This window comes from Vicia villosa, linkage group LG1, assembly GCF_029867415.1.
Source record: "Vicia villosa cultivar HV-30 ecotype Madison, WI linkage group LG1, Vvil1.0, whole genome shotgun sequence".
Lineage (NCBI taxonomy): Eukaryota > Viridiplantae > Streptophyta > Magnoliopsida > Fabales > Fabaceae > Vicia > Vicia villosa.
In genome coordinates this window covers 72042920-72058588 of record NC_081180.1, presented here as the reverse complement: position 1 = coordinate 72058588, position 15669 = coordinate 72042920, and the positions used below count along the sequence as shown (strand labels likewise).

At 28.5% G+C, this 15669-nt stretch overlaps 2 protein-coding genes and 1 long non-coding RNA gene across 5 annotated transcripts; all 3 read left to right on the top strand.

Moving 5' to 3' along the window:
* The first annotated feature begins 454 nt into the window (after positions 1-454).
* LOC131609285 (uncharacterized) lies at positions 455-2612 on the top strand. Of its 3 annotated transcripts, none has more exons than XR_009286056.1 (5): positions 455-643; positions 774-854; positions 1068-1438; positions 1970-2103; positions 2246-2612. It is a non-coding gene; the product is annotated as an uncharacterized LOC131609285 (long non-coding RNA). The 3 variants fall into 3 exon arrangements; XR_009286055.1 differs by having other exon boundaries at positions 774-935; positions 1970-2084; XR_009286054.1 differs by having other exon boundaries at positions 774-935.
* Positions 2613-3846: 1234 nt separating this feature from the next.
* Positions 3847-8924, top strand: LOC131641584 (uncharacterized). Its single transcript, XM_058911887.1, has 7 exons — positions 3847-4141; positions 4291-4430; positions 4522-4794; positions 4887-5054; positions 5535-5598; positions 6628-7178; positions 7322-8924. Exons 3-6 carry the CDS (start codon positions 4612-4614, stop codon positions 6783-6785), a joined length of 573 nt encoding a protein of 190 aa, XP_058767870.1. The 5' UTR covers positions 3847-4141; positions 4291-4430; positions 4522-4611; the 3' UTR covers positions 6786-7178; positions 7322-8924.
* Positions 8925-14158: 5234 nt separating this feature from the next.
* On the top strand, positions 14159-15283 carry LOC131609276 (ubiquitin C-terminal hydrolase 12-like). The gene is made up of 3 exons (XM_058880973.1): positions 14159-14290; positions 14377-14555; positions 14648-15283. The coding sequence occupies exons 1-3, from the start codon at positions 14178-14180 to the stop codon at positions 14815-14817; spliced, it is 462 nt and encodes a 153-aa protein (XP_058736956.1). The 5' UTR covers positions 14159-14177; the 3' UTR covers positions 14818-15283.
* Positions 15284-15669: the final 386 nt, after the last annotated feature.

Here is a 15669-nt window from a genome sequence, read left to right as displayed (position 1 = left end):
CTATATATATTAACGTGAATTAATCATATATTAGAATATTATATTAATTAATATAATTTTAATAATATATTTCAATTTAAAACAATTTTCTACCACTAAAATAATACCTTACCTTCAATTGATATTTCTCTAAAACAAAAATTATCTATCATTTACTAATTTCTCTTTTAAAATATGGCCTCTTAATCATAGAATATAATATAGCTAGATGAGTATTTGGGCAAGTTTGCCACTTGTCATGTTTTTAGAAGCCTTCCTATTTTTATATTTTCTATTAATAGTAAACTTACTAAAATTATCTTTCTATATTTTTAAAATTTTTAAATTGTTATTTCTTAATCTCTCAATAATTAATACAATAATTAATAATAAATACAAATAACCAAATCGGCGCTTATCAGAAAATAATATATTTTTTTATTCTTTATTTTTTAAATTTATTACATCTGGGAATTCCAAACTTCATCAGAAAATAACATGCTCATTCAATACAGTAATTATGCGCCGCTTCCCCTAATAAACTCTTCCTAAACCCTATCTCTATTCCCAAACCAATTTCTCTTTTCATGTACCTAATAATGTCATCATAAATTTTTTCCCCCAATTCATTTTGTAAAATGGAATCGTTTCTACAATTTTCCAGGTATTCACTATCAATTTCTTTTGCTTGAACACATATAAATAGGAGCAATTTCATTGATTCTCAATCATTCTCCTTCTGATACGTACATCTCTGCATATTTTCCTCTTTTGAATTCTCGATTCTGTATCAGGTTGTTGCAATGGCTGCCGTAAGAAATGATTTTGTTAAGGAAATCAATCCCTCTAAGGAATCTTGGGACATTGTTGTTCAGGTGATTCGCTTATGGTTTGTACCAGATATGAATTTGAAAGAATTTTTTTTTGCGATGAAGATGGTTCTAATGGATGAGAAGGTTGTTTGTGGTTGTTGTTGTTTCCTTTTCGTATTATGCTAATTATGGTGGAATTGGAATGGATAATTTCGATTGTTGTTTCTGAGTTTTTTTAAGAGTTGAATGGTGATGTTTAATTTTAAATTGTGACAGGGTGGTTGACTCAAGATCCAATTGATACATTGTTATCATCCTGCAAATGTTATGAAACGACGAAACAAACAACCTAGCAGTTGTGTACCCCTGTTTTGACTGCGAGTGCGACTTTTGAGTACTGGTCATTGTGTTGTTTGTATTGGTGTTGTGTTGATGTGATTCGTGAGTTGCTGTCGTGTTGCCGTTGTTATTGGTAATTTTTTAGTGCACATACTGGAATGGTGATTCTACTGGTGAAAAGATGATATTTATAATTATGTTCCATACTGCATTTGTGCGGTCAAATATAATGATGCAGATCCTTGATGAAGATGATATTTTGTTGTTGGGATGCTGAGGATCAATATCTTTAAAAATTCAAACCAGAGGTAAGTTATGATTATTCTTTTGTTATAAAAAAATTTCTTCTGCCTATAATTTCTTAGTGCCATTCTGCTATGTGCAAAATCTTTGTCACATTTCTCTAAATTTTTGATAGAGTTTCATGATTCCTATTGTCATTTTTTAACATAATTGAATTGTTGAGTATAGTTACTGGTTGTTCCATGCTTCTTATTCTCATTTCCTAACATAATTCAAATAGTTTCGTTTCCAATTCGATATTTCATTAAACGAGTTTGAAATTTAATTAATGGAACCAATATCTGCCATGTTTACATATCTATTTTGTTGAGTTTACATATCTATTCAATATAATTTTTTTTTGAGTTTACATATCTATTCAATATACAATTTGTTGTATATAGAATATCATGATTTTGTTAGTCTTTTACTTATAGCCCATGATTTTGTCTAAGAATAGCTTTAGTTTGAGCATTGAATATTGAAAATATTTAAACTGTTTATCACTTTTAGACTTAGATTAATGTTAGAGAATCATGACTGACATGTTATTGAAGGGATTATATACAACTGATTACAATTCAACAACAAGTACAAGCATTATTGATGGAGCATATTAATATTAGCCAAATGATCCTTCTAAATCCATCCTTTGCGAGATTTTCAGGGAGGGTAGGTAAAAACTTATAAGGTGAGGGATGTCTCCCACCTATAAACTCAATCTCAGGCCATATCTTGAGACTCTCGTGTTATATTTTTTGGATTTGAATTTGATTTATTTATAAAAACATGTTTAAGCAACAAATTGGTGGTTAAAATTTGGTAAATTTCAGGGAAGAAATGGAAGGGGCTTTTTGTTTTCAGATGTAATGATTGTTAGAGTGGGCCAATAGAAGAGAAGGAACTGATAACAGGTCTCTATATATACTTGAGAAGTCTAAAGTATTTAGGGAAAATTTGCAGTTGCTGAAGTCACAGATTGAGGATTTGGTTTAAACGCAGTAACTGTGTCGTTATTGATTTTGGCCATTTGATATTAAATTAACGAGAAGATGATTTAATGATGATTTAGAAAAGAGGTGAGAGGAGTTGACTGATCTCAAATCGATGGCTAAGATCGACTAATGCATGTAACTGTTTGCTTAAATCCTATTTTATTCTATGTATAGGTTAATATATTCTACATGTTAAATTTCAATTTGAACATTATTTAAATTCAGTTATTACTATTTTATTTTGTATGGAAATTATGGAGGATCATGAGCTATACTAGAGAAGCACGAAAGTTCTAATTTGAAAGAAAATTAAGCATTAAAAACAGAATATTTCAATTTCAACATTATTTAAATTTAGTTATTACTATTCTATTTTATATGGAAATTATGGAGGATAAGCTATATTTGGGCAACACGGAAATTCCAATTTGAAAGAAAATTAAGCTTTAAAAATAAAATTTATTCAACTCACATAATGAAGACAATGTTAAAATTGATAATCAATCAATTGTATATAACTAAGAAAAGAGATACATTCTAAACTATTTTTTTCCTTAATATATTTTCTAAAAATAAATAAAAAGATCCAACCTTTTTAATTTAATGAAAAAACACTGTTGAATTTACAAGACATTTAAAAAAATTGAACCCCTTAAAGTTGTTAAAAAATTATTCATTATTATTAAAAAGTAGTTTAGAATTATCAAATTAACAATTATTTTATCAAATTATTCTGACAATTGACGAGTAATTATCAAAATAATATCTATTCTATTTTTAATTAACCGTTGTCTTTATTTGAAAAATAAATTTTTGGTTTTTAATTGTCAAATTTTTTTTCTCCGTCTAATGCCCTTTCTTTTAAATTTTTATATGATTCTAAATACATGTTATACCATATCAAATTAAATAACTTAATAGTACAAACAACTAACATTTTATTTCACGGTTCACTGTCAAAATAATATTTATTTTATTTTAATAAACAATGCTTTATTTAATTTAAAAGACAATTTTATTTTTAAATATCAAGTTTTTTTTTCTTTTTCTGCATAACATATCATTTTTTCTATGATTATTTAATACATTTAAATTTATATAATTATTGTTTATTTTAATAATTAATTTATTTATATTAAATTTACATGTGTATTTAAATATATTTTATACCGTATCAAATATTTTATTTTATTTTATTTTATTTATTTGTTATTCATTTAATTTAATTTTGTTAATAAATTTTAATTATTGATTAATAGATAAATCATAATAACTTTAGATTTGATCTTTTGTTTTCGTTTAAACAAAATAAAATATAATAATCAAACGTTTTAGAACCTTGGACGCCCTTTTAATTTGTCTCGTGCCTCGCACGGGTATGCACACTAGTTTAAATTTAAATTAAAACAAAAAAAATCAAGGAAAGGAAGTGGATAAGAGACAAACAATAACGCTGAGGGCTTTTTCCAAAAACTCCAGGGAGCCCTAAAAGCTATTTTTTCTCTCATCTTCCTCGCGTAACAACAACAATACGCTCAAACATTTCATCTATTTTTCAGATAAAGAGTTTCACGGTTATGTTTGGTGTTCGCAAAGGTTTTCTGTTCAGAATCGAATTGCTACTCAGTTTTGTTTTGGTTCTAGTTTAGAGGTTTCGACTCAGTGCAGAGTTTGGATTCGAGCAGAGCTTTTTCACAGTACAGATTTTGTATTCAAGCCAAGTTTTTGGTACAGGTTTGTTTCTAATTCAAATCTTTTTTTCAGTTTAGAATTTGATTTACTTTCTGTTCAGAATTGGTTGCGTTTTGAATTCTTGCATTTTTACGGTTTCGACTCAATTACGGGTTCTACTACAGTTTGATTGTGATTCGATTTCGGTGCAGTTGTTGGTTTGAATTAAAATTAAAGTGAGTATACAACATAATAAAGCTAAATTGGATGAGAGCTTACCGGTTGAAATGAAGAAAAATGCAGAATTTGTCCACGCTCGCAAGGTGTTCGATGAAATGTCCCAACCGAATTCGTCAGTCTTCTTCTTCCGCTCTCAACATTTTCATTTCTTGGATTATTTTTTTTATTTGTCGAAAATTGAAATATTGTTTCTCTTGTTTCAGCTTTTGTGGCGAAGTTAGCGGTGAGAGAGGAATTTGATTTAGTTGATGTTAACGGCTCAACGAAATCGAGGAATGTTGATTGTATGAGTAATGTGGATGATGATAAAGGACTTGGTCCTACTGTTCCTTCTCAGAACGAAAGCGAAGGAAGATAGCTCGGAGAAGGAGAAGTCTCTCGATCTCTTTCTGAAGATCGGCTTAGACGAACGCACAGCTCGAAACACCATCGCCAACAACAAAGTCACTACCAATCTCACTGCTGTTATCCACGAGGTATTCATTTCATTCTATATTCTATTTTCTTTCTAATTTTGAGCTCTCTTTCAAACTTTTTATTATTTTTTGTGTTTCTTTGCTGTTTTAAGGCCGGTGTTACCGACGGATGCAGCCGATCAGTTGGGAACCTTATTTATACGGTGAGTTACAATGAATCAAAAGTGGTTGTGATTGGATTTTGGAGTGGATTTGCTTGGTTGGCTGGAATGACTGTGTTCATTGCTATATTGTCTGAATATGTGGTGGATACAATTGAGGTAACTCAACTAAATTGTTTAGATCTAATTTGGAATTCTTTTGAACAAACAGCTCAATTAAGCACTTATTGGATGACTAATTATCACATAAGCAGTTATGCATAAGTCAGGAGCAGGTTTGGATTGACTTATTGTAAGGTTGTTTGGTAGAGCTTACAATATGTCAACATGCTGTTTTCAGCTTATTTTTATAAGCTCTTCATGATAGCTTAAAAAAACAATTTATAGCTTATACAAAAACAGTTTGGTTATTTTATCTTTTGTTGAAGAAGTAACTTATACATAAACACTTATATAATAAGAAGTTATGCTTTAAATGGTTAGTTAAAATATTTACCAAACAAGGTTCTATACTCAAATATAAAATGTGTTTAAACTGTTTTTATATTAGTTATAAATCGTTTTGCTAAGATTATAGAGAGATTTTACTATAATACACTTAAAACAACTTATAGGCGTCTCATAAACTATTCTTAACAGGATGCATCAGATTCATGGGGTTTATCTGTGAGCTTCCTCAGCATAATCTTGCTACCTATAGTTGGTAAGAATTTATATTATAGTGTTACTCAATTCCATACTTAATCCTTTCATCTTAAGATATAATTAAATTCATATTTTCTAAGCTATAAAGTTGATGAATTGAAAGAAAAAAAATATTATTCAAGTGAAGCTGAATTAATTTCATAACTACACGACATTTCCTTAGGTGTTACTTTGGGCTCTGCTATTCAAATTGTCATGTTTGTGGTAAATAAATATCTGGAAAAAATTAATATTCGCCCGCAATTTAAAAACACGACTTTATTAAAAAATCGTAAAAGCTATATATTTTTTAGTGCCGAAAATTGAAGCTGGGACTAGAAGCTACTGTTTTACACCATTTGGTGGTGGACAAAGGTTATGTCCAGGGGTAGAACTCTCTAGGCTAGAGCTCTCTATTTTTCTTCACCATCTAGTTACAACTTACAGGTAGTTATTACTCTGTTGTCTATAATAAATTTAAAAAGTTTGATTTATGAGTTGGTTTTGTAAATTAATGAATGTACTTAATTTGTAGTTTAATGTTACTCTTAGCTGTTTGGCAGTTCCTGAATGATACCATGGTGAGTGGTCAAATGTTCACATAATGTGATACAAAGATGAAGTAAAGACATCTTTAGAGATTTCAGTTAATCATATTCACAAGAGATTTATAAGTATACATACAAGAGAAACATGATTCCATAATATCAGAATCAAATTGGCATCCAAGCCAAGGGAACTATGAGAGGCTAATGAAGATGAACGAATAACGACATAATCATAATCATCATTCCCCCTTAACTTGATGCATAGATATTAGATGCATCCAACTTATTACATATGAAAGCTATCCTAGGACCCAATAAAGATTCGGTAAACATGTCAGCAACTTTTTCAACACTTATATGGTTTCTCTAATTGCCATTTTTAATCTTGTAACAAATGTTGATGCAAGTGCTACCCCAAGATATTGCAGCTGCTATTTCGAATATTTCGCTTGATGGGCTAAATGTTGCAGACGCTAAGTCGTACTAAGCTTTTGTTGTAGATTTCAGTTCATTTGATGCAATGGGAGTGTTTGAGAGCTTTACCCTTTCATATTGGTGTTATAGTAATCAACATTGTTTGGAGTTAGCCAAAAAGCATATGAGCAATAGAAGGGACTATGTAACTGCATCCGTCAATGTACTTCGGTCTCATCGGTGATGGTCAACCTATTGGATGCTACGAAGACATGTGATTTTGGTTAGATGCTTTTTCATTTCAATTTCTATTTTCAAACTCTATTAGTTTTGTGAGATAATTCAATTGTTGAGGTTTTTACTGATTTTGTTGTTGTTAAACTTGCATTGATAACCTCTTCCCGCTTTTCCACGACGGAGAATCAACCTTTTTCTAATCCACACTCTATCCATGACGCAATACCCGTTTCCACCATCGAAAACCCTAGCTTCTATGATTCCACTTCTTCAACATCATCATCATCATCATCATCATCATCATCAGATGAAGATTCACGGCGCGAGAGTTCGAAATCGAGAGCCAAGTACGAGGACGAACATGCTCGTTTGCTTCACGCCTCACTCACTCACTCACGTGGTTAGTGCGTCGATTCTATTTCTCTTATTCTTTTCGATTTAATCTTCATTTTTCTGCATCTTGATTATTCCATTTTCAATTTAATGATTATTCCATTTTTCTGCATCTTGATTGTTTCATTTCTGCAAATTGTGGATTTTCAGATGAAGCTGGGATGGACAGAAGCTGCGTTAATTGCTGGAGCGAAGGATGTTGGTCTTTCTCCTTCTATTGTTGGATCTTTGTCAAGGAAGGAAGCTGCATTGGTTGAGGTTCATTTCCATCTCTATCTTAGTTTTTAGTAATGGAATTTAATAGTAACTGGTAAAGGAATTATGAGAAAAAGAAAAGATAGTTAAAGTTGAGAGAAAAGCAATTAAAGGAAAAGTTAATTACTGTATTAAACATCTTTTGATTAAGTTTAGTTCAGATTATTTAATTCAGTCAGTTAAAATAATTGCTGATTATCTGTTAGTATGATTTAAGTAGAGTAGTTGTTAAAGTATAGAGAGATTAGTTTTAGCTGTTACATAATTAATTGCTGATTACATGTTGTAGTACTAATTGGTGATTACCTGTTGTAGTACTAATTGCTGATTACCTGTTATAGTGAAGTTAGTTTTCTGCTTTTACATTTTTCTGTTAGGATTTTGTTAGATAGTTAGAACTTGGTTAGTAGTTAATTTTTCCTTCTCTACACTTATGGTATAAAATGATTAAGTTTGTTAGCAGTTAATTACTAAACAAATTCACTATAATCTAACTATCTAACCAACTTAACCATCGCCCAGGATGAACAGTTCAATCCTCGGTCATAGTTAGAAGGACTATAGTTAGTTTTGTGAGATAATTCAATTGTTGAGGTTTTTACTGATTTTGTTGTTAAACTTGTGGTGTTCAATGGAAAGACCTTCAATCAAGTTGAAATTAAACCTGAAATGATTGGCCATTATCTAGCTGAATTCTCAATCTCATACAAGTCTATTAAGCCCAGTAAGCCCGGTATTGGTGCTACTCACTCCTCCAAGTTTATACCTCTCAAGTTTCTTCTTATTTATGCTATCTCCACCCCCTTTGAAAACTTCATTAACTATTATGAAATTAGTATCCAAAATAGTATAATGATTGAAGGGATGTCATTTAAACTGGACAAAATTAAGTGGAAATCTCACTGTAGGCATTCATTTCCATGATGAAAAGATAAAATAATATTATTCTGACGTTGCTTCAGTTTTTGATTCAGATTATTGTTTCGATTTGGTTCAGAATCGAACTGAATTTTAGCTATCAACTCTTTTTCGATTCTGTTTCGATATTGTTTGCATTCTGAAATTTTCCCTAAATTACATGTTTTCAAATTCAATTTTCTGCAATTAGTTATGTGTGTATGTGTGTGTGTGGTGTTTATAGCATTGATCATTGCAAAGGATTTCAGCCAAGGATTAGACATGGGTTTTTCACACATCTCAACTTTATCAGGCAATAAGTATTGGTTATACTCATTAGTTGAATATGTTTTCATTTTGTTAAAAAAGTTTTCATAGCCATTATGTTTATGTATTATGAGTAACAAAATATGTAAACGATGGACTGAATCATAAAATTATTAAAGAATTAATTGTTGATAAGAGCTTCACAGCTATATAACTTTGCAGTTCCTGATATTGGATTGCTTAAAGAAGTTGAAAATAAGGAGAAAACAGTTAAGGTTAGTATTTCTAGCAAGTTGTAACCATATAGATCTATTAGATGCTTGTATACTGATAGAGGAGCAAATAATAATTTAGATTTTTTTTAAATTTAGAAATAAATTACCTGCGGATTTATCTGCGGATTTAACATTCTTGTGGATTTACCTGCGGACTTACCAGCGGAATTTCCTGCGGATTTAGCTGCGGATATTTTCCTGCGGATTTACCTGCGGATTTTCCTGCGGAAATTCCTGCCGAAAATATTACCCACGAAGGTTTTAGCTGGGGACCAAAAGCCGCAGGAAAATCCGCAGGAAACACGTTTCCTGAGGAAATTTTGCTCAAATCCGCAGGTAAATCCGCAGGAAAACGGAGTATTTCTAGTAATAGATGCTTAAATAAAGAAATAAAATAATCAATCAAAATAAATATTTCATTAATTTTTAATTAAATAGGCTTTAAAGGCATGAAAGGGGAAGGGATGTGATATTCAACTAAAAATAATATTCATTGTTTAAGAAAAAACTAACAATAATTTTAATAATTTATTTCATAACTACATAATGATTGTGAGTTCAACTTTTTCATATCTAAAGTGAAGATTGTTTCTTGTCAAAAAAAAAAAGTGAAGATTGTTTTTTTTTTCGAGACATAATTTGTAATTATAATAATAAATATTTTTATAAATATCTTTTAAGCTTTTAGAAGTCTATCCTAATTTTCATGAATTTTGGAGGTAATTTATTAAAAAGTTTTTAATTTAAAAATATAAAAATGTAAAAAGAGGAGTATATATAAAAGGATTATTAATAACTAAAAACAAATATTATTAACTCTAGACCACAGTGTTTTCACTTTCAGAACCACAAGAAAAGAACATTTCTAAAAATTGCAAGTACTTCACTCGGTTTTGCTCTGTTAGCAGTAACTACTGTCGGCAGCTGAAAGCATTTATAAACCATAACTCACTTTCAATCTCTCATTCATTCATTCTTCTTCTTCTTCCTCTTCCATTCAAGCTTCAACTAGTAAGAGTTTCATATTCACCTTCTTTTCTACACAATCATCTCTTTTTCTTTTTATTTTACCAACTTTTCCTTGAAATGCAGAAAAAGTTACAAGGATCTACTACTTCTTTTCTTTCTAAATAATTAAATTGAACTTGTTGATAATTCATCTTGTGTTGGTAATGAAGGAGAAAAGGAGAGAAAAGCATGAACTTCCCTCCTTTTCTCTCCTTCACAAAAACAAGTCTTTTCTCTCCTTCACAAAAAACAAGTGTAATAGAATTAATGAAATTAAGAAAAATTAATAAAAGAAAGAAGAGAGAGAAACTATTAGTGAGAGAAAGAGATAAAATAGTGAAGGAGATAGTTGGAGAGAATAAAATGATGGAGAGGAACCAAACCCCTAATCTAACCAAAATAATTCAAAATAATTAAGAGAGAAAGAAATTACTTCCAATTTTCTGTTACTAGACAACCCTCATACCCTTTTGTTTTTCTGGCGAGAGAGAGAAAAGAAATTAAGAAAAAACTATAATTTAAAAAGAAAAAAAATGACGTTAATAAATATAATTACATTAGCTAATTAGCTAACAGCTTGTTAGAGGCAACGTACTATATAATACTACTAGTAACAAACCCGTGCGTTCGCACGGGTTCTGGTACGGGACGCGCATTTGTTTTAGATATATAATTTTTAATAGAAAAAATTATATTAAAAGTAATTAACATTTTATGGAAAAAAAATAAGAACAATTAATATTAAATTGTCTAAAAAAAATCAGAAATAAAATTGAAATCACCAAAATTAAATTGTGTCTAAATAGCCTTTTGTAACTTCACATTCCCGTTAATAATCAATATTTTGATAAGTAATTTCATGTTCCCGTTAATATTTAATATTTTGCTCAGTAAATATGTTTCCATTAATTTCAAAATATTTTGATCGCTAACTTCATATTTCCGTTAATATTCAATATTTTGATCAGTAACTTCGTGTTCATATTAATATTAAATATTTTAGTTAGTAAGTTCAAGTTCCCGTTAATATTCAATATTGTGACCAGTAACTTCATGTTCCCGTTAATATTCAATTCAATATTGTGAACAATAACTTCATGGTCCCGTTAATATTCAATATTTTAATTAGTAACTTCAGGTTCTCGTTAATATTCAATATTGTGATTAATAACTTCATGTTCCCGTTAATATTCACTATTTTGATCAGAAACTTTCATGTTCCCTTAATATTCAATATTTTAATCAGTAACTTTAGGTTCCCGTTAATATTCAATACTGTGATCAGTAACTTCATGTTCCCGTTAATATTCAATATTTTAATTAGTAACTTCAGGTTTCAGTTAATATTCAATATTGTGTTCAGTAACTTCATGTCACCGTTAATAAAAAATATTTTAATCACTAACTTCATGTTCCCGTAATATTCAATATTGTGATCAGTAACTTCGTGTCCTCGTTAATAAAAAATATTTTAATCAGTAACTTCATGCTACTGTTAATAATCAATATTGTGATTAGTAACTTCATGTTCACGTTAATATTCAATATTATGATAAGTAACTTCATGTTCAGTTAATATACGTAACTTCATGTTCTTGTTAATAAAAAATATTTTAATCAGTAACTTTCGATTTCCGTTAATATTCAATACTGTTCGGTTACGCGAATTTAGATACATTATTTATTTTAAATGAAAATGTTAAAAAAGAAAAAAATTAGATAAATAATTGATTATTTCATATCTAAAATATTTAGATCAATAATAGATTTTTTCCCGTATACCATTTTTGGATTAAAAATATTTAACCATAAATACCATTTCTCCTATGTAAAAATATTTAGATCAATAATAGATTTTTTTTCCGTATACACACTTCATTTTTGTTTAGGTAACATTTACAAAAATATTTAGATCAATAGTAAATTTTGTATATAAAAATATTTACTCAATAATAATTTTTTTCCTGTATACCATTTTTGAATAAAAAATATTTGGATCATATATACTATTTTTTGTAAATAATAGATTTTTTTCGTATACAAATTTTATTTTTGTTTAGGTATCATTTACAAAATTATTTGGATCAATATTAAATTTTCGTATATTAAAATATTTAGATCAAAATAATATAGTTTTTCCCGTATGCGATATTTGGATCAAAAATATTTGATCATAAATACCATTTCTCGTATATAAAAATATTTAGGTCAATAATAGATTTTTCCCGTATACAGACTTCATTTTTGTTTAGGTATCATTTAAAAAAATATTTGGATCCATAATAAATTTCCTATATAAAAATATTTACATGATTTTTTTTCCTGTATACCATTTTTGAATAAAAAATATTTGGATCATAAATAGTATTTTTCGTAAATAATAATACAAATATTATTTTTATTTAGGTATCATTTGCAAAAATATTTGGATCAATATTAAATTTTCGTATAAAAAATATTTAGATCAAAAATAGATTTTTCCCCGTATACCATTTTTGGATAAAAAATATTTGATCATAAATACTATTTCTCGTATATAAAAATATTTAGATCAATAATAGATTTTTTCCCATATACAAACCTCATTTTTGTTTAGGAAAATATTTACAAAAATATTTGATCATAAATACTATTTCTCGTATATAAAAATATTTAAATCAATAATAAATTTTTCCCATATACAGACCTAAGTTTTGTTTAGGAAAATATTTACAAAAATATTTGTATCGATAGTAAATTTCGTATATAAAAATATTTAGATCAATAGTAGATTATTTTTCCGTATACCATTTTGGAATAAAAATATTTGAATTATAAATACAATTTTTTGTAAAAAAATAGATTTTTTTCATATACAAATATTAGTTTTGTTTGGGTGTTATTTACAAAAATATTTGGATTAATATCAAATTTTTGTATATAAAAATATTTAGATCAATAATAGATATTTTGGCCTATTCCATTTTTGAATAAAAAATATTTGGATCATAAATAACATTTTTCGTATATAAAAATATTTAGATAAATAATAGGTTTTTTCCGGTATACAAACTTCTTTTTTTTAGGTATCATTTACAAAAATATTTGGATCAATAGTAAATTTCGCATATAAAAATATTTAGATCAATAGTAGATTTTTTCCTGTGTATCATTTTTGAATAAAAAATATTTGGAGCATAAATATAATTTTTTGTAAATAATAAAATTTTTTTGTATACAAATATTATATTTATTTAGGTATCATTTACAAAATATTTGGATCAATATTAAATTTTCGTATATAAAAATATTTAGATCAACAATAGATTTTTTGAATAAATTTTTCTCGTATATTATTTTTTATCAAAAAATATTTCGATTATAAATATCATTTTTCGTATATAAAAAAAATGTATATCAATAATAATTTTTTTAGAAGAAAGAAGTGAGAAAGTGATGAAAGAGAAAAAATAGAGAATGAAGAGAGATTTGATAAAATATAAGAGTGGTATTATTTTAATAGTAAAATAAGAACTTTATGGTGCAAAGACCAAAAAACCACAATTTTAATGTGGTGTCAAAAAATCAAATAAGGGTATTTTTGACTTTTCTAGAACCATTACTTTTCTTATATTATAGATATAATAACTTACTCATATCTTACACACGCTAAGCAACATCCTATATAACTTGTAACAATAATGCTATTTGTACACCAAAGTGTACACCTACACCGTATGTACGGATGGTACTGTTCATGTACGGACAGTACTATTCACCGTCCGTACATGAACAGTACAATATTATATTAATTTTTTTAAAATATTTTTTTTTATGTTTTTAAAAAAATATTTGACAATACCTGCGGATTTATTTCCGGATTTACCTACGGATTTGATAATACCTGCAGATTTTACTTGCGAATTTACCTACGCATTTGACAATACCTGCGGATTTACTTGCGGATTTACCTACGAATTTGACAATACCTGCGGATTTACTTGCGAATTTACCTACAAATTTAGGTAAATCCGCAGGTAATTTCAAATGCAGGTAAATCCGGAAGTAAATCTGTAGGTATTGTCAAATATTTTTTTAAAAAATATAAAAATAATATTTTTTTAAAAAATAATATTTTAAAAAATAAATAAAAAAAGTAAAAAAAAATATTAATATAATATTATACTGTTCATGTACGGACGGTGAATAGTGTCGCCCGTACATAAACAGTGCCGTCCGTACACCAATACGGTGTAGGTGTACACTTTAGTGTACACATAGCATTGCTGAACTTGTAATCATCAAAAACAAAACTCATATGTAAAATGGAGAATCAAGAGATATTTGAGAAGCTTACATGGAACATCAAGAACTTCTCTAAGTTGAAAATACTTATGGACATTAAGTCAGATCCTTTTATTCTAGCCGGTTATGCATGGTATGTTAAATAATTTACCAACAATGTATAGTTTTAAGTTTTTTTGTTTTTTTTTTTCCTGATCCGACATTGTTGTTTTGCTTTAGGAGAGTTATTCTGCATCCACATTGCAAAAATCCAGATCCGAACAGTAAAGACGACTTAGTAACAATTTCTTTGAAGGCTGTGAGAACTACTAGTATGTCTAAGGGATGGAGCAGACATGTCAAATATAACCTTTCTATTTTCAATCAATTGGATTCCAACATGACAATCGGCACTGGAGGTGAGGTTTTTTTTTTTCGGTTACACATTGTACATAATTCGTCGTTTAGTAATTCATATTCTAAATTGATTCTTCATACATATATTTGCTAGAATCAACAAATCTCCACGAATACAATGAAAATCAACTCAACTGGGCTTACTCTCCTTTCATGACTTTGGTTGAGCTGTGTGATCTAGAAAATGGATTTGTTGTAAATGATACTTGTATTATATTGGTGTTGAGGTATTTGTTAGTAAATCAACAAATGAGAATTCCTTAATCTCTATTCTCTACAAGCCACAAGGAAGGAGAATGTGGTAGCTCTAAAAAAGTAATCTCTACAAGCCTGTTAAATGTAAAAGAAGGATTTTAAATGCAAAAGGATTTTAAATGCAAAAGGATAAGATTTGAAGGGAGAGATCTGAATTCTCAATTGTTGGCATGTGGGGGAGTTGGATTGTTGGCATGTGGGGGAGTTGGAGACCATAAATATGCATAAAGAAGTATTTAGAAGTATTATATGTTGGGTTTAGATGATAAAAATATGTTGAAGTTAAAACAAGAGTGATAAGTGAAGTGATAATAGTATGAAATCTAGGAGTTCATTCAAATTCGAATTCCTTTAGAGAGTTTTTATAGTTATGCTCAATTTATATATATATTTTTTGTTTGTGTGGCTTGGATTGAAGTGCCACGACGACCACAGGGTCCATAACGGGCGGTATGAAGTGCCTGGCGACCGTCACCCTCCCTTCTCTGTTTTGTTTTTATATTTTAGTTTTATTCTCTATTTATTTTTCTTAATATTTAGTTAATTATTTTGTTCGAGAATTATTTCGGATACTTTTAGTAATTAACTGTTCAAATAATTTATTTTGAATAGAAAATATGATTTATTTCTAAAATTTAGAATATTATTTGATTATTTATATATTTCATTTTCACTAGTTTATTTCATATTTCCAAAAAAAACATTTTGCACAATGGTACAATGATAATTGAATTTAAAAGATTTTTTTATACCCCAATGAAAATAAAATATGAGAATGTGGTTCGTTGTGAAAAATATTTTTTAATATATTAAATTATTAAAATTAAAATATATGGGGTCATGCCATGAGTGAGTGAGATG